The following is a 20,767-nucleotide window of genomic DNA, read 5'->3' as shown; positions in this document are numbered from 1 at the left end:
CCTCTTGCCGACACATAAGGAGCATGACCTTACCGCGAGGTTTCCCTGCAGCAGACACCAGCTCTGTCTATTTTAGTTAAAGGATCAGCTCCTTTGTGCACCAAAGGGTGCACAATTGCTTACTTGCAGTGGATAACTGTTTTGATGATAACGTAAGCTTAAATTAGAATTTTCATAAATATTGGTGTAGCTGTCCTTACTGTCCATGCATGTGGTTCATTTATCTTTGGGATCCCCTTCTTAAAACTGAAGTCAAGCAAATTTAAAAATCAAAATGCTCTGACAAAGAAACTTGAGGCAATTGGTTTGGTGGGGGTTTCGTTGTTTGTTTGCTTTTGTTTTGTGGTGTTGTTTTTTTTTCCCTTTTCAAGGGGTTTTGCTTGTTCCTGTGATAGTGAATCTATCATATGTTTTCCAGTATTTAAAAAAAAAAAAAAAAAATGCACTGCCTTGGTGATGCTAAAATATGATGACACCATAAAATTTTTGTTGGAAACTGCTCGGGAGAGCTGATTTGTCTTAGTGTGATACGTTTACCAGTAACTCTCTCCCTTCCTCTCACCTTCTCCAAAACAGTACGATGTAATCTGACATTATAATATTTTTTTACAAAGAAATTGTAGCAGTGTTGCTTGACCTTTCTTATAAACTTCCTTTTATGCATGGAGTTCAGATTTACTAAAGCCTGGTTGACTGTCTCACCCTTTTGATTACATTGGTATCTCCCTATTTACATGTAACAATGACGAATTGAGTATGTTTCTCTTGCACTGAGTTTTCAAGTCCCTTACATATACTCTGTAGGCAAAGAATAGCCTTATGCATTGAGACCACAATTCAGCTGTCATTGAAGTTAATGGGGCCTTCTACTGACACTGGTGAGAATTGTATCTGGCCCAAAACCAGTCTTGTAAATTACTTTTAGTGAGAAAAGATTAAAAGCACTGATATGCTGAAACTGATTATAGGAGTTGTGAAACCTTTTTATTTGTAGTTAAAAATAAAGGAAAAAAAAAGCTGAGAAAAATTAGCATTAATTTCATGCTTACTGACTTCACAGATTTTCATAACTGCAATTATGGAATAAAGCTGAAATTACCAACCTTATAAAGGCTTGTTAACCATCTTACTGTTTCTTTTCGCACGTTTCAGGTGAATCTCTGTAGCTCATACTTGTTATTGAGACGTGCAGTAGTAGCTTGCCTACGTCAGCTTGTACAAAGAGAAGCTGCTGAAGTATCAGAATATGCTGTTGCACTAGTTAAAGAGAGCAGGGAAGATTTCACTCCAGGTAAGCATTGAAGTTTTGAGATCAAAGAACTTGACGCACCGATAACGAATTCTAAACACACTCCACTATGAGTCTGAAAACGTTGCTATGTTCTTGTTGAAGTCTTTAACCTCCCAAAATTTTCTACTTCAGTTTTCTATATAGTATAAAATTTTGGAAACATCAAACCTTTCTTAGTGGTAAAATACTAATATTTTACAAAGATAATATTGCTTTTCATATACTCTAGATAGTAAAGGTCACTAAACTAAAAAATGCAGATGCAATTCTAGAGAAACCCAAGACTATAGCTTCGTAGTCCTCCATCTTACATGTATTTTCATACTTACTTCTACTTTCCCATATAAATTTCCTCTTAAATTAAGTCTGTCATTGAAGGAAGGTATGTAAAATATGCTGAAGAAAGTTCCTGTTGACCTCTTCAGAGAATTAGCTAAGTAATGATTAGCTAGGATCCCTAGAATTTTCATGTCCTGAGTGTATGGAGCCCTCTTTCCTTCTAAAAGGTCTGAAAACGATCACTAGCTCATCCTTATATACCTTTCTGTACAGGTATGGTGGTAATAAATTATGTCACTTGGGATTTTAATTCAAGCTCATCTGAAATTTTTCAGAAGATGGATTATAGCCATTCTGTAAAAACGCTGATTTTTGAAAAAAAAATTCTCTGTTTGTCTTTTTGAGTTGTGCTGGTGAATAATTTCAACTAATGTTTTCAATTTAAAAGATTATTTTAGAGTTACCTTATGTTTCAGTGTGAGGAATCAGATAGCCAAATTTTTTCAGACAAATTTTTTTCAGAGCTCAGATGCTATGGTGATAGTAGTGTTGTGAAATTCTGAGTGGGATTATTTTATTTCCCTGGGGTAACTCTTTTCCTATTGGTAGTATTATCTGTAAAAGTTCCAAGTGTGTTTTTTTTGTTTTTTTTTCCCAGATTACTTAAACATGGCATTAAAGCAATATGTATTATTATTTCAAAAGTATTTGAGTACTAGATACTTGTTGTTTACATGCTACTCTGTGTGCAACCTTCAGTGGTGTTTCTGTGGCAATTAGTTTTATGATATATAGCATTCATCTCACAGACTTTGTTCTTAGTAGATATTAACATCAGAGAAATAGGCCTGGAGGGGGCATTGCTGGGCTTGCTGGACAAAGAATTGGATCAAAGATTGTGCCAAGATATCAAAGAAACTCTGAGTCATATGCTTACTTCAATGGCAGTGGAAAAGCTCTCTTTTTGGCTGAAGCTTTGTAAAGATGTTCTTGCTGCCTCTGCTGGTAAGTACTAGGAGACTCTAGTAGAGAACACAATGAAAATAAGGTCCGGAACAGTACATTCTGTTACTGAAGAATTGTTACTGCTTCTTGAATGTTTGATGTTCATGAACTGTACCTCATGTTCCATACTGAAACACTTAACCGCTTAACTTACTTTTTTCACAACAAATACAACTTTTTCAGATTGCGCTTTTGCTACTGAAGAGGTTTCTGTAAGCATATAGTATGTCTTGGCTGTTCATATTCTGGCTGTTTTACTACCCTAATGTTAAGTTACTGGCATACCAGGAAGGGAAGTACGGAGTACATTTGAGCTTGTGGTTCCAGGGCAAACACCTACAAGAAAAATATTCAGACTATCTTTCCTATGGATGATAGGAATGATGCAGACCTATTATATCATTAATGAATCTCCCAGGCTAATAAAATTTATTACTAGGTTGAGTATTGCGAAAGGATTTCTCTTCCCCCTTCTCTCTCTCTTACACTCTCATCTCATGATGCAAAAAGAGAACTGGTTTGGTTTTGGATTTTTGGATTTGGAAAGGCAGTAACTTGTGATGTGTCACTGCAAACAGTTTTGTTGGACTTTGTTTCTAGATCTAGCATTGACTTTAATACACTGAGGTTGAATGGGAGTCACAGCAAGTTGAAGGATAGAGATGAACTTTTGAAGAGATTTTCTTATAAGTCCTCCAAAAAAAAAAATATGTACGTTTCACTTTTTTTCCCCTGTGTCCTAACAGATTTCAATACAGTGGCTTCAATAGATACCACTCAAGAAGAAGAAACTGCTAAAGTGGATGATGCATCTATATTAACATCTGAAAGTGATGAGAGGTTTCATCCCTTCAGTAATCCACGATGGTCTACCAGAGTTTTTGCTGCAGAGTGTGTTTGTAAAATTATAAACCAGTGTGAAAATGCAGGCAGTGCACACTTTGACATAACCTTGGCTCAGGAAAGAAAACAACGTGATTCAAGAGGTACATCTTAAGCACTGAAAGAATTTTACAGAAAGCTAACGCTAAAATAAGTGTTAGCTTTTTGCATCTTAATGAAATCTATCATAAATATGTTGTTTGTAATCACTGAAACATCTAATTACTCTGATTTGAAGCCTATATTGACTAAGGTGTAGAGCAACTTTAATTAGTCAAAATATTGGCATATCACTGCAACATCTACACTCATTTTCCTGCTTGTAGCACCATGTGGATGGAACCATTGTTTCTGCCTAAGAATTGGCAATCAGAAGTGATAGCTGGCACCAGCCTACAACAACACAGTTAGGTTATCTGTGAGTATTACCAAAAGAAATACCCACATTTTTCTTTACTTAATTTGCCAGTTTCTTTCCTTAATTTTACTAACAAAAATGCAGTGTCAGTTTTCAGTACCTGCCTGTGTTTATTTAGAGGTGCTTTCTTCAAAACTGTTTGTTTTGCTTCTTTTTTAGAAAATGGGCATCATACATGAAGATATTTATGCTTTATTCTAAGTACATTTTTACATTCAAACGGAAAGTTGGCTAGATCAGGTAGCATAAGATGTCCAACTAAGATTACACAGAATCTCTAGGTTGGAAGAGACCTCAAGATCATCGAGTCCAACCTCTAACCTAACACTAACAGTCCCCACTAAACCATATCCCTAAGCTCTACATCTAAACGTCTTTTAAAGACTTCCAGGGATGGTGACTCCACCACCTCCCTGGGCAGCCCGTTCCAGTGCCTAACAACCCTTTCAGTAAAGAAATTCTTCCTAACATCTAACCTAAAACTCCCCTGGCGTAACTTTAGCCCATTCCCCCTCGTCCTGTCACCAGGCACATGGGAGAACAGGCCAACCCCCAACTTGCTACAGCCTCCTTTAATGTACTTATACAGAGCAATAAGGTCACCCCTGAGCCTCCTCTTCTCTAGGCTGAACAAGCCCAGCTCCTTCAGCCGCTCCTCATAGGACTTGCTCTCCAGGCCCCTCACCAGCTTTGTCGCCCTTCTTTGGACCCGCTCAAGCACCTCAATGTCCTTCTTGTAGCGAGGGGCCCAAAACTGAACGCAGTACTCGAGGTGCGGCCTCACCAGAGCCGAGTACAGGGGGACGATAACCTCCCTAGCCCTGCTGGTCACAGTGTTTCTGATACAAGCCAGGATGCCGTTGGCCTTCTTGGCCACCAGAGCACACTGCTGGCTCATATTCAGCCGACAATTTGCCGATTGTTGTATATGTTAACTGCCTTGAGTGAATCCTTGATGTGTTGTAGAATGTGAAATACACATTTTGAAAATGTTAGGAGCAATGTTATAAAATACGTCCATATCTAAATTCAATAAACTATTTTTTTTTTCTGTTCTTAGATGACTTTTTGGTACTGCATTTAGCTGACTTGATCCGTATGGCTTTTATGGCTGCCACAGATCACAGTGATCAGCTTCGTCTTTCTGGGCTTCAAACATTGCTAATTGTTGTTCGGAAGTTTGCAGCTGTTCCAGAACCAGAGTTTCCAGGTCATGTCATTCTGGAGCAATATCAAGCCAATGTAAGCACCATTGTTAATAAGTTAGAAAAGTGTAGAGTTAAAGGAATTTGCTTTTGGTAGTAGGTAGTGCTGTAGCTGGGTTTCAGTTTGTTAACGAAACTATTACTCATTTATTTTTATCTTAATTTATCTAGAAAGCATCTTTTCAGTCAGTGTATGATGTTTTAGCACTAACATTTTTTAAGTTTCAGCTTTTTCCTTCCACCCTATTCGATAACAATAAACAGAAAACAACCTAACAATATTCTTCTGTTGGCAGTCTGTGGAAAGGAGGATTGCCTAGAGTTAGTCAGGAACTACCATGGGGAAAAATCATTTCCTTGCAATCCAAAATCATCAAGCAAGTTACAAGTAGATCTAATAATTGTCCTTTTAAGCTTCATTACCCTTAAAGTGTTTCTGCTGATACTATGCTTAGAGCTTCTAATCAACTGTTTCACAGAAGTTCAAGAGATGTGAAGCCATTAAAATTTATTTTGTCAAATATTTATTTATTTTTAATTTATTTTGTCCATAATAATAACCAGAAATAGAGAAGTAGAGAAGAATGCATTTTTCCAGACTTAAGTTGCGGTTTCCTGAAGTCTTGTCTGCAAGTTCATTAAATGAAGTCTAAGTTTTAGGGGGTCTTAACAAACTGTCATTATCTGTCACTAAAACCAACTACTTAGCACTTATTTTCATGAACTTAAGATGGACAGTCATAATTCCTGTACTTGTATTATGCTGAGACGCATCATCAGTGAAGTGTATTTATCTTCAGCAGACCTGTTGTAAAAATTGCTTTTGATTGGTCATTTGGCATATAACAAAATCACATGGTGATACTTGATCTTTAGCGTCAATTCAAAACGGAACCCTTTCAGTATGTCCTTAAAATGATGTAAACCATCATCACTGTAATCTTTCTGTAGGGGCTTCATTCACCTGACCCTAAAAGATCCTAAAAATGACAGGTAGATATATCATTACTGTAGAGGGTGACAGTCTCAGTAAGGATGGTGCCATTGCACTGGATATGATATATATCCTCTACTACATGTTGCAATTTCACCCCAAATTGTATCTGGCTGAGTTTGAATTTAAAGATATCACCTAAATCAACAAGTGAAATTTTCATTAGCCTTTAGGGAAAAATAGCTTTCAACAATAACAGTAGGTGAAATCTCTGTAGCCTGGTAAGTATGTATTGGTGTATTCCTTACTAGGTAAATGGGGTTTGTGTTCTCCCCTTCTTTCACTTACCAAAGTTGCCCAACTTCAGCTGTTTGTTTCCTTAGAATTGTCTTCTTTCTGAGTAACAGAATGCCACTTATTAGGTATTCTTGTAAGTCTTCCACAGTTTGGAACATTGTTTTTCCTTTTGAAAGCTACTCATCAAATCCAGAGGTCGGGAAGGTAGAAGTTTCTATTTCAATGTTAGACTGCAAAGAACAGAAACCTCTTTGAAGACCTGTTTCAAAGAGAACCATGTCTTCTGTGTAAGCAAAACAAACAAAAAAGTATGGCTGCTGTGGTCTCCCTCTGCTTGAACCCCACCACAGAACTCTGAAAAATGAAAAGGAAACTATGCTTTATAAGGGAAAACTACAACAAAGCCTAGTTATAGAAAGTAATTATTTACTTAATTGCTAACCGTGTACTCTGTTGTATAACTCTTCTTTAGGTTGGAGCAGCCCTTAGGCCTGCCTTTGCTCCTGAAACTCCTCCAGATGTCACAGCAAAAGCATGTCAGGCAAGTGTTGAATGTCAGAAGTCCTTGGTAACAGACCCTGTGAATATCTTTTTTTTTGCTTGGTACATCACACAAGAAAAAGAAAATAATAAATCATCTAGTCTCAAATTCTCAATGCACACAAAATAATGTCACCTGTGTTACCTCTGTGTAAAATGACATAAAATCCCACAGATTTTATGCACTTGAAAATCTTTTGAGAAACTTTGTAGCAGTTGAAACTTTGGTTGTTTATGACATCCTTCTTAAATGTTTTTGGCTTTTGTTACTTATGTATACTGAACTGTAATACCATTTAACATTGATTATTATCTGGAAGTAATTATGTCTTAATAGAAATTAAATCTCTTTTACATCATTTTTCAGATGGAAAAATAGAGTATGTAGTGGTGTTTGGCTCTTGTCTCTAACTAACTGTTTTACAACTCTAGGTATGCAGTGCCTGGATAGCAAGTGGTGTAGTAAGTGATCCTAATGACCTTCGACGAGTTCACCAGTTGCTTGTATCCTCTTTGGTCAAAGTGCAAGCTGGGAAAGAAGCACAAGGTCAACAATATAATGAAAGTACCTCAACGATGGAGATACTGGCTGTGCTTAAGGCTTGGGCAGAGGTTAGTGTAACAGCTCCATGTCTTGATTTCTGGTAGGTGAATTGGAACCTTTCACACAGAGTGATTTCAGAAATTTCTTACATGTTTCATTAAACAGAAGTTTTTCATTCTTTACTATGCTTTGTTACCTCTAAATAGTACATGAACACCAGCCCTTCCCACATTGAAAATACATGTGATCTATGATACACTTTGTAAACTTGGACAATAGCACTGATTGTTAAATTGCTGCAGTATATTATTCATATTTCATAAAATCAGAATTCTTACCTTCTGATGTTTCACTATTCAGTTAAAATTAGCAAGGTGTAAATGGTTATGCGGATGGCCCACTGAACATAGCCATTTTAAACAGCTATCGTTTTTCTCATTGCTTATTGGCATTTAATTTCTTACAGGTAGTTCTTTCAACAGTGTAAGTTCAGTACTGCCTTGGCTAACTGCCTTTAATTCAGCTCACATGATTGCATGTTTTAATACGTGTATATGCAAAATTAGATATTTAGAAAATGTGAGCAATGTAGGTAACCTATAGAAGACGTCTTAGAAAGCACTGACAATGAACTTGGTGCTGTGAATGGATAACCAGCCAAATACGATCACATCACGCAGTAATTCTGTATGGTATTTCTGTATATAAGCAGGCAGGTGTATTGAAGAAAGCAGACGAGATGACATTTACATGACCATTTGTAGAAACACATACCAACTTCTGGTGTCTATACTGGAGAAATAATATTGGAGAAAAATAGGAAAGCCATCAGAGAAAAGCCAACAAGTAGGAATAAAGAAAATGAAAATAAGCCTACACTGAGAGGCTTAAGTAGATCAACCTATTCAATCTATTCAAGGAAATGATAAGGCGTGCCATGATCAATTTAAAATGATTATATGGATAAAAGTTTTTTAATGGCATTCATCAATAATCCTTTCACTGGTCAGAAACTGAGACAAAATTCAGATGAAATGTGAAGTACAGGTTTTAGAACTGAAATCTGTAGATTGTTCCAATCACTAGAAGTCTCCAAATTAAACTGTTAATAATTTCTGCTAGATCTTGGATTTGAAAAACTACTACAAAATAAAGTGGGGATAAATTTTTGTAATTAAGTCATCCAAGTCTACTGGACTTGAAGCAGGAAAAGATTGTAGTAAACCTTATGCTTGCTCAATAGGCTGTGGTGATTACAGTAGTTTTCCAAGTGTTAATATTTGTAAATGTCTTTTCAAATATATAACAGGTTTACATAGTTGCAGTTGAAAAGCAAAAAAATGCAAGTGATGCACAAAATCACTCTTTAAAAAATACAAAATCTGTGGAGGAAAGCTACAGAGATACATCATCTTCAGCCAGTGGGCTTCTGGACTTAGTACAGGCAGATCTTGGAACTCTAAGCAAACTCTGGCTTGCTGCACTTCAGGATTTTGCTCTCTTAATTTTGCCTTCAGAATATGCATCACAACTACCTGCTGAAGGTAAGAAGGCAAATAAATTGTATTTTTATAGCTCACTTGTAAGTACATGTCATTAATGTCCTAGGTGACTTGTGTTAGATTTCAGTAAGATGAAATTCTATAGAGGATATGCATACTTGTGTACCTGTCTAAACATAGATTGCTTTTTAGAAGGTTCACTGATGTGAAAAGCAGTTTGTTCAGTATTGTTAGTTGGATATTTTTATGGTTGAAAGAAGGGAAAGGTAATTGTATTGAATTCTATCGAAATAAATCAAAATGAAGTGTCGTCGTTAACCTAAATTTTAATATTCCACGCTTAAAAAATAGTAATAATAATAAATCATATAAAATATGGTAAATATCATTTCAATAAGAAGAATGCCAGTTTCCTATGAATGAGAAATTATTATAGATGAAAATAAATTATATCCTTGAAACTGTAACTTCTCTTTTTGTAGGTGGTACATTTTATACAGCGGAGACGATTGAAAATGCCAGACCTCATTACTACAACTCCTGGGCACTAATACTTTATGCTACAGCATTGTGGCTTACTACCACAGGTTTCATTGTTGTTGATCCAGATGAAGGAGTTACTAATCTCTCTAGACCTGTCACCCCAACTACAATGTGTCAAGATTCTTCTACCAGGCCATCAGTGAAATCTCCTGAGGATGTGAATACTGACAGATTTCATCTTATTTTGGGTTAGTGCGTGATCCGTCTTGATTCTGTAACACCGAAAGTATTTTTTTAATAGGTAAAACTTAAAACATAGACATTTTCTGTATCACAGCTGTTCTTATACATACATTGATCAGTTTCCCAAGTCATCACATGTTTTGGAATTACAGCTGGGTTATTATTAACTGGGTTGAGAATATGGATCACAGTTTGTGTGTATTTCATCTCCATTGTCACAATATGTCCTTTGAAGAGTCCTGAAACCTCAGAAAAAAAGTTATTTGATTTTATCTGGTCTAGGAGTTGCAAGCTTAGGCCTAGTGTAATTTACTTGTAGGTGATGATCCAGTTATGGTAGCTGTAATCTTTAGCAATTCTGTAAAATAGGAAGAAAAACTATCAGCCTTGGAGTTTGTGAACTATTATTAATCTGTCGGTTATTTTCTTCTGTTACATAAATCAATTTAATTAGGCAAATATTCTTCTGTGTATTCCTTATGACTCATAGAATTGTCTGCCTGTTCATCAGACCTCAGTGTTTTACTTGAAAATTGCTCTAATTTATTTATTGTTATTTGTTACAAGACAGTTATAATAACATCTTAAATTGTCTAGCACTTCAAGTACTTTTATTGTTTTTGGGGAAGTAGAGTTCTTTCACTAAAACATAAACAATAGGAGATCAATTCACTTAATAAAAAATACAAATATCTGGCTGCTCAGCATACTATTAGATTACTTATTATTTGACAAAATCACTTTAAAAGCACTTTTTACATTTCTTAAAAATATTTATATATTTCTTCTTATCTGTACAGGAATTAGTGTGGAATTTCTCTGCTCTCCTCGATCGGATGCAGCAATGGAGAACATTATTGCCTGCTTACATGCCCTACAGGCACTCTTTGATGTCCCATGGCCAAGGTCTAAAATAGGAGGCGATCAGGTAACGTCTTAATGATCAGAGCCCAAAGCTAATTTCCAGGGGAAAAAAAAAATCAGGGATTCAGTAAAAAGCTCCTTATCATTTAGACAACTCTATTCCATGCAGACTTGATGGATTTGTAATCTAGTCATGACTGTATTTCTTAAGACTGAAGGAAAAAAGCTGCTGGATCAATAGTGGTATGAGATGTTAGATACGGAGACTGAAGTTTTATTTCTGAAGATTGCAAAAGTAACATCTTAGTAGATTATTTCTGCTTACCATCTGTAAGACAAAACACCGTGTATAAGGGCATAAGTGTAAGTTAGCGTCAAAGATTACATCCAGATTGTAAGACTGACTGACAGACAGACCAGGAGCAGGTGCCATCCCAAAAATTAAGGAAGTTTTTGCAAGGAGTTAAGCAGCAAGAGTTCTTTTTCTCATTTTCAGCTTGACATATTTACAGAAAAGCCAGATATAATGCATAATTTTAGTTAAAACAGTATCTCTGCTCTGTATTGTATATCCAAGTATCTTCAACACAAAAGCAGTAAGTAAATTATAGGCTTTATCAAGGTCCTTCTTTGTAAAGGGAGGGAGTAGAGAAAAAGCAGAACATAGAACCTGTAGAAGCTAGGGAGGGGCAGAAAACTTGAGCAGATTTTGTCAGGAAGGAATAATCAGCTAAGTAGGATGAGAGCCAGGTAAACACAGAATTCCAGAAAATTAGGAATATAATTTCAAGGTACATCACTGATTGTGGTGGAAAGACTAGCAATTCAGAGAGCTATGACGTGTCTCTAGAAACAATGTGGTGAAAACAGGGTCATGAGGGATTTCAGCAAGAATGGTTTTCTTGGCGTACAAGAAAGACGGGTTAGGGAGAGAGTCTGGGCTAGAACTGGTGTTCCAAATAGTGCCTGTAAAGAACAGAGTATAGCAAATGCCATCTTGTTAACACTCCTGATTTTCGTTTATGGGAAAGGATGGGAATCATACAGAAAAACCTCTATTACAGGATTTCTCAACAACGGGGAAGAAGAGAAAAACATGTTCTAGATATTCTTTCCTTTTTCCTTTAGAAGAGAGACCCCATTTTTGTTGTTTGGATTCTCTATTTAGTTTTTCCTTCATTTCCTGCTCTCAGAATGAATACTTGCAGGATGACACATTATCTTACTCTGTCAAGGAACAGTGCAATTAATGCTGTTTTGAATATTGAAGTTGATAAAAAGAAACTGGACAAAATTAGTGGTATTGAAAAAAATACATATTTTTTTCTTTAAATTAAGCTTATACAATCCTGTGTACCACACAGTTGTCTAACACAGCTAAAGTGATAATGCCTGTGAACATGCCTAACTTCTGTTGACTATTGTTGCTTTCTCCAGAGGAATGTGCATACTGTAGCAGGGATAGCAAAAGGCCCAATTCACTGTAGTATTCCCATCTTCAAGAGTTAAAAATCAGGAAGATTACTTTTTTTTTTTTTTTTTCTTCAATAGTTTTAAGTGCTTTATCTCTAAATTATTGTGATTACTGGTTTTGGGGGGAAAATTGAGCAGGGTCCCTCCTGCTGGGAGCTAGCAGGTAGGTCTTTTAATATAAAGCCAAGTCCTGTGATTGTATCAATAGTACTGCTGTGTTCTTTAGTGAGATTACTAAAAGTAATACTGTTGGCTTTAACAAGTATTAGCCATTTGTTTGGGAGACGCTATTTCTAAGATTTCTGCATCAAAATGTGAATATATTAAACATTTTTCTTACCGTAGGAGCTGGGTGTAGAGCTGCTGAATGTTTTGCATCGCCTGATACTGACCAGAGAATCACCTGATATTCAGCTTGCTGCCCTTGAAGTTGTTCGGCTGATTCTTTTTGCAGCTCAGGAACACGTGAAGGAAAAGCGGAGAAGTGCAGAAGGTACAGTAATACACAAGATGCTGAGTACATATGAACAGAGTTAAGGCAGTTCTTCTTGCAAGATGGAATTCTTGAAGGTGATGCATCCAACATGCGTCTTAATTAAAGCTTTTCAGTTAATGACTAATCCTGGTTCATGTAAGTCAGTTCAGGTGCCTGATTTAAGAAATTGGGGTGGTATGATACTTTGGAGGTGACTAAAGAGCATGAAGTGAGGAGGAAAACTGCAGTTTGGATACCCTTGTGTGGTGACAGGGAGGGAGAAATCTTACTGGAAAGGTGGGATCAGTTGCAGTAGAACAACAGAAAAACTTGGCGCACACAGCTGTTAAAAGCCAGACAGCACTGTCTTCTTTGATTGTAACTCCCTAAAGTTCTTTTCCTAATAGGGAAAAAAAAAAAAAAGAGAAAAACAGCAAAATGACATTGTATTCGCATGGTACCTCTGCATGTTTGAAGTCTAAATACTGCGCATGCTTTTGCCTTTTCACAATCAGCGCACAGATTGCTTTTTCAGAGGGATGGATGTTTGCCAATAGAAGCTGGAATACATATGCACACATGTGTAGGTGTTGAGATGGTCATTTGGTGATGAAACAGTCTTAAGAGGTAAACTTTTTGGAAACAAGGTACAGTCTGCGGATTTCTGCTATGTTTCTTCTTTTTGTTGTAGTTGATGATGGTGCTGCAGAAAAGGAAACGTTACCAGAATTTGGAGAAGGCAAAGATACAGGAGGACTGGTGCCTGGGAAATCATTAGTCTTTGCAACACTAGAGCTATGTGTTTGTATTCTTGTCAGACAGCTTCCCCAGCTCAACCCTAAATTAACTTGTAGCCCTGCAGTTCAATCAGGAAAACATCTGTTATTGTCAGAAGATGGAAGTAGACTGGTATCAGCAGCATTAGTTATTCTCTCTGATGTTCCTGCAATCTGCTCTCCTGAAGGTATGCTATTTCATCACAAGGAAAAATTAAATGAAAGAGTATTGGGTTCTTCTGAGCACCCTTGTTACTACCTAATTTTCTCAACTGGATAAATCTGGCAGCAAGCTCTGTGATTTGCCTGTGACAATTTCCTGTCCTGATTTTTTTTTTTGACAGTCAGATAACAAAAGTTACTGAAGCAATTGAAAGAGCAGTTTTTCTTTTCCTCCCACATGTAGCAGTGCAATTAATAGGTTCATTTTGTGAGAGAAGTATACAATAGCTACATGCTTCTATCCTACTTCAATCTTCTATTCCAGAACTTATAATGCAAACATAAATTAATTTTAAAAGGGAAACGTGTCATGTTAGCTTTCACTTAAAGCCATCATTTAAACATTAGCAACCTGCTGTTAAGGATTTATGACAGATTCCTCAGATTAGCTGACTTTCACCCTGTGATTCATCTTGGATGCACACCACACTTTAAAAGGTGAAGATTGTTTCCCCAACAATACCATGCTCATGTGTATGATATTTCAGTGCTGTTTCAGCCACCCTGATAAGCCATTTCTGCCCTACTCCTCTTTTCATACCTTACGTATTTATTACTCCTTTGCAAATTTTTGCTTTTACTACTTCTGGAAACTCCTTTTTTTACCTTTGTGCTCTTTTACAGGTTTCTTCTTTTGGAATATTGTACAACTGTTAACTATTGCGTAATAGTTAACAGTTCTTGCTATTTGTTGTAGGGTGATTATATGATTTCTTTCTGTAGCCCGTTATTAGTCAGTTCAAAGCAAACAGAAACTGACATAGCATCATTTATTTCTGAGGGCAGCTATATTTTAAGAAAAATAGTTGTGAATTTTCTTTGGGCTCTGTAGTACTTTTTGTCTTTAACCATTTAAGTTACTCCACAAGCAAACAGCATGCAGGATTGGAGCAGATGGGATGTTTACACCAGGGAACTTAGCATTTAAGTCAAGTGACTAAAAAAACTTCAGCTTGATTATACAGTCAGTTGGATAAGATTGAAAAAGGAAGCATGTCCAAAGGTCAATTCGTATAATTAAAGGTTTTTAAAATTATTTTTAAGTTATTAACAGGTCCTTATTCCAGAATGTCAACTGCCAGATTGTCAGCGAGAGGTGATTGTTCAGTAGGCTGTGGGACACCTTACTTCTCTTCTTAGAGAGGAGGAGAGGTCTCCTCTCTTCCAAAATTATTGTTAGACTTTGCTATTTTAATTCTAGGAATTTCTGTTACCTGTTTTTAACCGGCGAACCTCTTTCTATTCATCTTAGTAGATTCTTGATTTTCAGTGACTTCCTAGAGCAATGAGATCCTTGACTAATTACACATCATTTGAGAGAAATTTTACCTCCTACCAGTTTTGGAATTACCACTTGTTAATCACAGAATAGTTAAGGATAGCGGGAATCTCTGGAGATCATCTGGTCCAAATCCCTTGCCAAGCAGGTTCAGCTAGTGACCTAGTTGACCCTAGATAGATAAGAGAATCCAAGAGAAGTTCTTCATATTTTTAAATACCAGAGGTCCCTTTTTTTCACTTCTGTAAAATTAATTTGCTTTGTTCTACAGGAAGTGTTTCAGTTCTGCCTACTATATTGTACCTAATTATTGGAGTGCTTAAAGAAACTGCAGTGAAACTGCAAGATGGCCAGTTACCTTTGACAGTTGCTGCATCTCTGCAAGCTCTTAAAGGACTTTTGTCTTCTCCAATGGCTCGAGCAGAGAAGAGTCGGACTGCATGGACTGATCTTCTGCGCAGTGCTTTGGTCACAGTGCTTGACTGTTGGGATCAAGGTAAGCACACTTTAGTTTGTGTTTTTTAAAAAGTAAAAAAACTTTGGAAGGTTGGTTGGTTCTGTTAGACTACATTTCTGCATGTCTTAAATAAATAAACACTAAGAACTTGGTAACCAACTAATTCTCCAACAGCTAAGTACTGCTGAGACTATAGTGCAATGCTGTGTCTACAGTTCATGTGAGAAGTCAAAATCTGTAAAGGATAAGCATGGGACTGCAGCCTTACTCCTGTATTACATAATGCCACAATGTAGTTACACAGTGTGGTGAAATGAACAGGAGCTGTAACTTCAGTGTAGATGAGCATAAAAACAGTTCTTCTGCACATAATTTCTTTATGAAGAGCTAGTGTCTGTGTTGACAGCAAAGGGAATAAAATAATAGTTCAAGAAAAGTAACTTCTTGTCTTAATGTTAGTGTTCTGTGTACTGTTTCTTCAGCTTCCCAATTTTGTATGACTTTGTCATTCCTTCCATTTAATCTCAATGCTGTAGTTTGTTACTGGAACTTTCATCTGTTTTTTTATTTATTTGTGGAAACAATGGTCTCAGTCATGCCAGAAGGATGTATGTTCTTAATTCAGATTTTATATAATTGTCAAAAAAAAGATTGTTGTACCCTAACATGTCATACCAGCTTTGCAGAGATAATTATTGCACCTTATACAAAGAAAAAATTAAATAAAGTATGCTGGTATACCTAAATATGCATATGACCACTCCTGAATTCCCGTTTTAGCCTTGGCTTTTATTACAGTAAAAGCCCTTATCAGTGCATCAGTTTGTCATGCGTATGTAAAAAGATTCCTAGAGACATGTAGACATTTCTCTTCCATCTCTGTAACATTTGAATTCATAGAATTGCTATATAATGCAAATCTAACAGTGTATTTGCTTTATTGATAGTAGATGGTCTTCAACAACAACGTGATGAAGTTAGCCTGCTTACGGCTATTACAGTATTTATTTTGTCCAGCAGTCCAGAAGTTACTACCATAGAGTGCCTTCAAAAGCGTTGTATTGAGAAGTTCAAAATAACACTTGACTCAAAGGATCCTTTTGTAAGTACTGGTGAATTTGTGAGAATATCAATAGCATATTAAATATGTTTTTGTTTATTTTCTCTTCAGTTGCTTCATGTGTTGACTCCAATTAAATCTGCTCTGCAGGATATCTGTTGTATTTTAAAATAGTTTGAACGAGTTAGCAAAAACTTGTCCAGCAGTGCATTTTATCACTTACTTATTATGAATACAGTTCTGCATTCCTATAATTTTCATTTTTTGTTTCAGACTCAGAGCTTTACACACTGATAAGTACATGATACAGTTGCATAGTTCTTTAGGCACCTGTTTCATATTATTGGTCATTTTGTTGTAAATGCCTAGATACTACCCCTTTTGGTCAGGAAATACTGCAGCTGTAGTTCTTTAGAAGCTGGAGGAGTATGTTGAGGAAGTACCACTACATAATTTATACCGTATTATAAGCATCATCTCTAGGTCACTGCTGGAGGCAGGGTATTGAACTAGATTAATGCTTTGTTCTGACCTCGTTATAAACGTTTGTATACACATACTTTAGAACGTAGCGCTACAGTTCATTTGTTACTTCTCTTCATCTAAAAGAGCATATCAAGAAAATAAAATCACAAATTTTATTTATTATTAGTGCAAATACAAATGGCTTTTCTAAGGGCTGGGGACACACTCACTCTGAAAGTCCAGCTCTGAAAATGCATTAGATTTTATGTTCTACTAATATGAGAATTCACTGTTAACCGTTCTCTTGCTCCTTCTCTGGACATCTTCATGTAGTAACTACAGATTGAACTAAGTTACCTTTAACTGGACAGCTAACTCAGCTGTTAGAAAACTACTTTTTTATATATTGACACATTTTTAGTACTGTCAACATGGTTTTCCCCGATAGTAAACTCAGGAATCACAGAATTGTAGGGGTTGGAAGGGACCTTGAGATCTTCGGGTCCAACCTCCCTGCCGAAGCAGGAAAAGTTGAATATGACTGAATATTCTGAATATGACAAGCCATATTCAGGAATGCTGAATGGGACTTGAGGAAAATAATGGTAGTATGCATTTGCACATTCTAAGTGTTTTAGGTATCTGAGACTTTCAGAAGTTCTGTAGGCACTTCACAGTTTCAGTCCTACTGACCTCCAGTGACACACACAATAAGCTATTTGCACCTTTTGACACCTGCTAAGTTTGTACCTACAGTTTCACAGAAGTAATATTTTCATTTGAAGCATGTGTTCTTCGTCAGTAAAATACAGATTATTTTCAAAACAGTACTAACACACTGTCTTAACACAAAAATGATATTTTTTCTTTTACCCCAAAATTGAGGAAGATGTAGGACTCTGGAAATAGGAAGCATGATCTAGTTTCTGTTAATAATTTGGTTAGAAGTTATAATGCTCCTATCAATTATTATGCATTAGTGTCCTGCAACTTGATGAATTTTTGAGCTGTGAGGCAGATTTTTCGCCCTCCCTGAAATTTTATCTGACAAGCTTTGAGTTTTAAAACAGTCTGACTTGTATAACAGTTTGTAACTGCAACTTTGATTTTCCTTTCAGGTACAGTGTAAATGCTACCAGCTGCTGCACTCCATCTTTCAGCATCCAAACAAAACTGTGTCATATCCTTATATTCATTCTTTAGCACCATCCATTGTGAGGAAATTGCAGGAAACAGAAAAAGCAAAACCTGAAAATGCTGCTGAACTTCAAGTTATTCAGGAGGGAATCAAGGTGTTAACAGCTCTTATAGCTACTGCTGAGGAAGAACACCGTAAGTTACTTCCATTACTAGTATCCAAAGCATTGCACAGGCTTAAAGTTGCCACAGGTAATAAATTAAAACAAAATGATGACTGTAGAACTGGTCCTGAACAATAATTGCCACCAAAATTGTTACAATGGTGGTTTGTTTTTCTGTATGGTTTAAATAACGCTTGCTGTTTTATGAGTTGTGTTAAATGTTGACTTGAATCATGAGAAATTCTTTTAACTAAAATGTTAAGCTGTTTATAAAAAGTGTATATGTAAGTACTGTTTTCTGTGTTTATAGGTGCTCATTTGGTGGCCTGCCTTCTTCCCATCCTTATTTCATTTCTTTTGGATGAAAATGCCCTGGGTTCTGCTACAAATGCAACAAAAAATCTACATGAGTTTGCCTTGCAAAATCTGATGCAGATCGGTCCACAGTACTCTTCAGTTTTTAAAAAATTAATGTCGTCTTCTCCAACTATGAAAGCGAGGCTTGAATCAGCTGTAAAAGGCAATCAAGAAAGCATCAAAGTGAAGACTGCTAAACATGCAAAAAATCCTGGGAAAAGTTCAAGCATTCAGCTAAAGACCAATTTTCTCTAAAGTCTAATATTTGCACTTTGATATTAACAGCAAAAAATATCCCCTTTAATTTCTTTCAGAGGAGGTCTGTGAGTTGATCACATCATTTGGTTTGCATTGAAAAATTATAGCAAGTTTTTAATAGAGAACAAATCTCTAGATAACTTCCTGTTAAACAGACTTCTTAAACATCTCCAAGCGCTATGAATAGATCAATCTGAGGTCATTTAATTTGTATTTTTTGATTATTTTAGACTAAAATATCAGAAATGCATATGCCTATATCAAAAAACTATAGTGAACTTCACCATAGGTATATTTAGGAGCAGCCCACACTTAGCCATAAAGTAAAATTAACTTTGTTTTAAGTCAATGTTTGTCGAAAATAAGTCACCCTAACTGTTTTTTGGATTTAGCTGTGATATAAATTTACTTGCAGGTGGTAATCTATCTTAATTACTAATTTAAGATACTGCATTGTTAAGTAAACAGATTAAATACCCTTGTAAGCCTTACAATAAATTATTGTTGATCTCAAAAAACTCAACTCAGTAAAGGTAATACTGAAAGCTTTAATCCTAATAACTTGTTGAGCTGGCCAAAATTTAACAAATGCTGTTAAAAACAGCTTTACAGTGCTTCTTCACTGAGGGTTCAATAGTGCTTTACATAGTGGGACTATTATGCATATGTATGTAAGTATTTGCAGGCTTGGTGCCTTGCTGCTTGACATAGTCTCACTTTTCAGGATGTATACTTGTGTTAATTTTGTATTATGCTAGCCAGGCAACTGAAGCTTACATATCTTGTCCATAATAGGACAGTAAATTTAATACACTGTGCCTCAATTCAGACATCTGTTCTATCTGGATGTCTGTCTCCTGATCTTTAGATGATCAGTTACACACATGCAACTCACCTAAGTCTATATATCTCTGCACTGAGGGATGGGCGTATCTGAAGTCAGCTTGTCTTGTGTCAAATAAAGTACAACAAACTCACAATAAGGAATATTTAAGTAACATTTTTATTAAGGAACATATTTTAATATAGAAAAATAACTATTAAAATTGCAATGGCTATAAAGTATTTTCTATATATAGTATTGACTTTTCTTAATACCAGTATTGTCTAAACCAAACACTCAAACTGAGGATAGTGTTTCCTTCTAGATTCTAATTACTTAAAGAAAAAAAAAAAAGAAAGAACTGAGAAACACACTGTGACTCAGGAAAAGCGTGATGTACTGTATTTTATTAAGAGTTTTGTATATAAATATAATTGTAAATTGTACATAATTAACCATTTGACCAAAGTTCTAACAATTCATTTTTCTAATTTACATAAATAAAGCTAATTTTCTTCACTTAAGATTTGTCTTACTTATTTCACCCAGTAGCAGAGGAACTCAAAGGACTTCAGTAACAGAAAGAAATGTTTGTATGCTGCTGCGAGGAAACTAGTGAGAAATGTCCGAGCCAGATGCACCAAGGTCTATGACTTGACATGGCAGGTCGTCTTCTATTCTTCATAGTACAACGGTAAATAAGTAGGATCAGGGAGATACACTTTATATATATGTACATAGCAGTTTTGTGTCAAATGCTGAGATGTATGAACTATGAGAAGATGGTTTAGATACCTTCCGTCTTTCCCTGGAGAGCCAGACATTTTGTTCCACTCCTTCACTGCAGTCAAATCTGCAGTTATTGCTGGATGTGCCACGAGGGAGTTAGGTTAAGTTTGGCAGTTACTTATCTCGATTTCTTCAGTCAGTTCTTGATCTTCCTATTTTTCCTTTCAAAGCTGACTGAGTACGTTTTTTTGTTTGATTCTTCTGTTCCTAGGCCACTTCTGGAAAATCATAGGTTCTGATTAAACTTGAAGACTTGAAACTTTTAAATGACTCTAGTGTCCTGTTTACTAACAAAGTGTCCAATTTACTAACAGCCAAATGCATTGCTGAGAAAATTAGCTGCTACAAGAGGTATATGTGGTTATTTTTTTTATTTGAGTAATATGTAAAAACAGCAGTCATCTCTTTTTTACTATTTTTTTTATATTGTTAATGCAATCTGATGAAATCTTATTTGCTTTTAAGAAACAAAGTCAAGTTGCAAGAGCACCAAGCAAAGCTGTTAGAAGGCCATTGATGAAAGTTCAGAAGAGCTTAGTCCTGAA

The 20,767-nt window shown here is 36.0% G+C and overlaps 1 protein-coding gene across 11 annotated transcripts in view; it reads left to right on the top strand.

Moving 5' to 3' along the window:
- The window catches only part of HEATR5A (HEAT repeat containing 5A), a 63,552-nt gene extending 43,595 nt beyond the window's left edge, over window positions 1-19,957 (top strand). For 6 of the 11 annotated variants that reach the window (XM_068684423.1, XM_068684418.1, XM_068684419.1 and 3 more), the window contains 15 exons: window positions 1,153-1,291; window positions 2,393-2,575; window positions 3,322-3,561; window positions 4,936-5,117; window positions 6,784-6,852; window positions 7,284-7,463; window positions 8,705-8,939; window positions 9,380-9,628; window positions 10,424-10,551; window positions 12,306-12,453; window positions 13,127-13,399; window positions 14,984-15,208; window positions 16,117-16,271; window positions 17,813-18,026; window positions 18,306-19,957. In XM_068684423.1, the coding sequence (XP_068540524.1) occupies window positions 1,153-1,291; window positions 2,393-2,575; window positions 3,322-3,561; window positions 4,936-5,117; window positions 6,784-6,852; window positions 7,284-7,463; window positions 8,705-8,939; window positions 9,380-9,628; window positions 10,424-10,551; window positions 12,306-12,453; window positions 13,127-13,399; window positions 14,984-15,208; window positions 16,117-16,271; window positions 17,813-18,026; window positions 18,306-18,607 (2,922 nt within the window). In that variant the 3' untranslated portion in view covers window positions 18,608-19,957. The remainder of the gene's footprint in view (window positions 1-1,152; window positions 1,292-2,392; window positions 2,576-3,321; window positions 3,562-4,935; window positions 5,118-6,783; window positions 6,853-7,283; window positions 7,464-8,704; window positions 8,940-9,379; window positions 9,629-10,423; window positions 10,552-12,305; window positions 12,454-13,126; window positions 13,400-14,983; window positions 15,209-16,116; window positions 16,272-17,812; window positions 18,027-18,305) is intronic. The other 5 variants (XM_068684422.1, XM_068684427.1, XM_068684421.1 and 2 more) reach the window with 3 other exon arrangements.
- Window positions 19,958-20,767: the final 810 nt, after the last annotated feature.

Source organism: Anas acuta, chromosome 5 (assembly GCF_963932015.1).
Source record: "Anas acuta chromosome 5, bAnaAcu1.1, whole genome shotgun sequence".
Taxonomy (NCBI): Eukaryota; Metazoa; Chordata; class Aves; order Anseriformes; family Anatidae; genus Anas; species Anas acuta.
The sequence above is the reverse complement of the archived record's forward strand: the minus strand, read 5'-3'. Positions and strand labels throughout refer to the sequence as shown.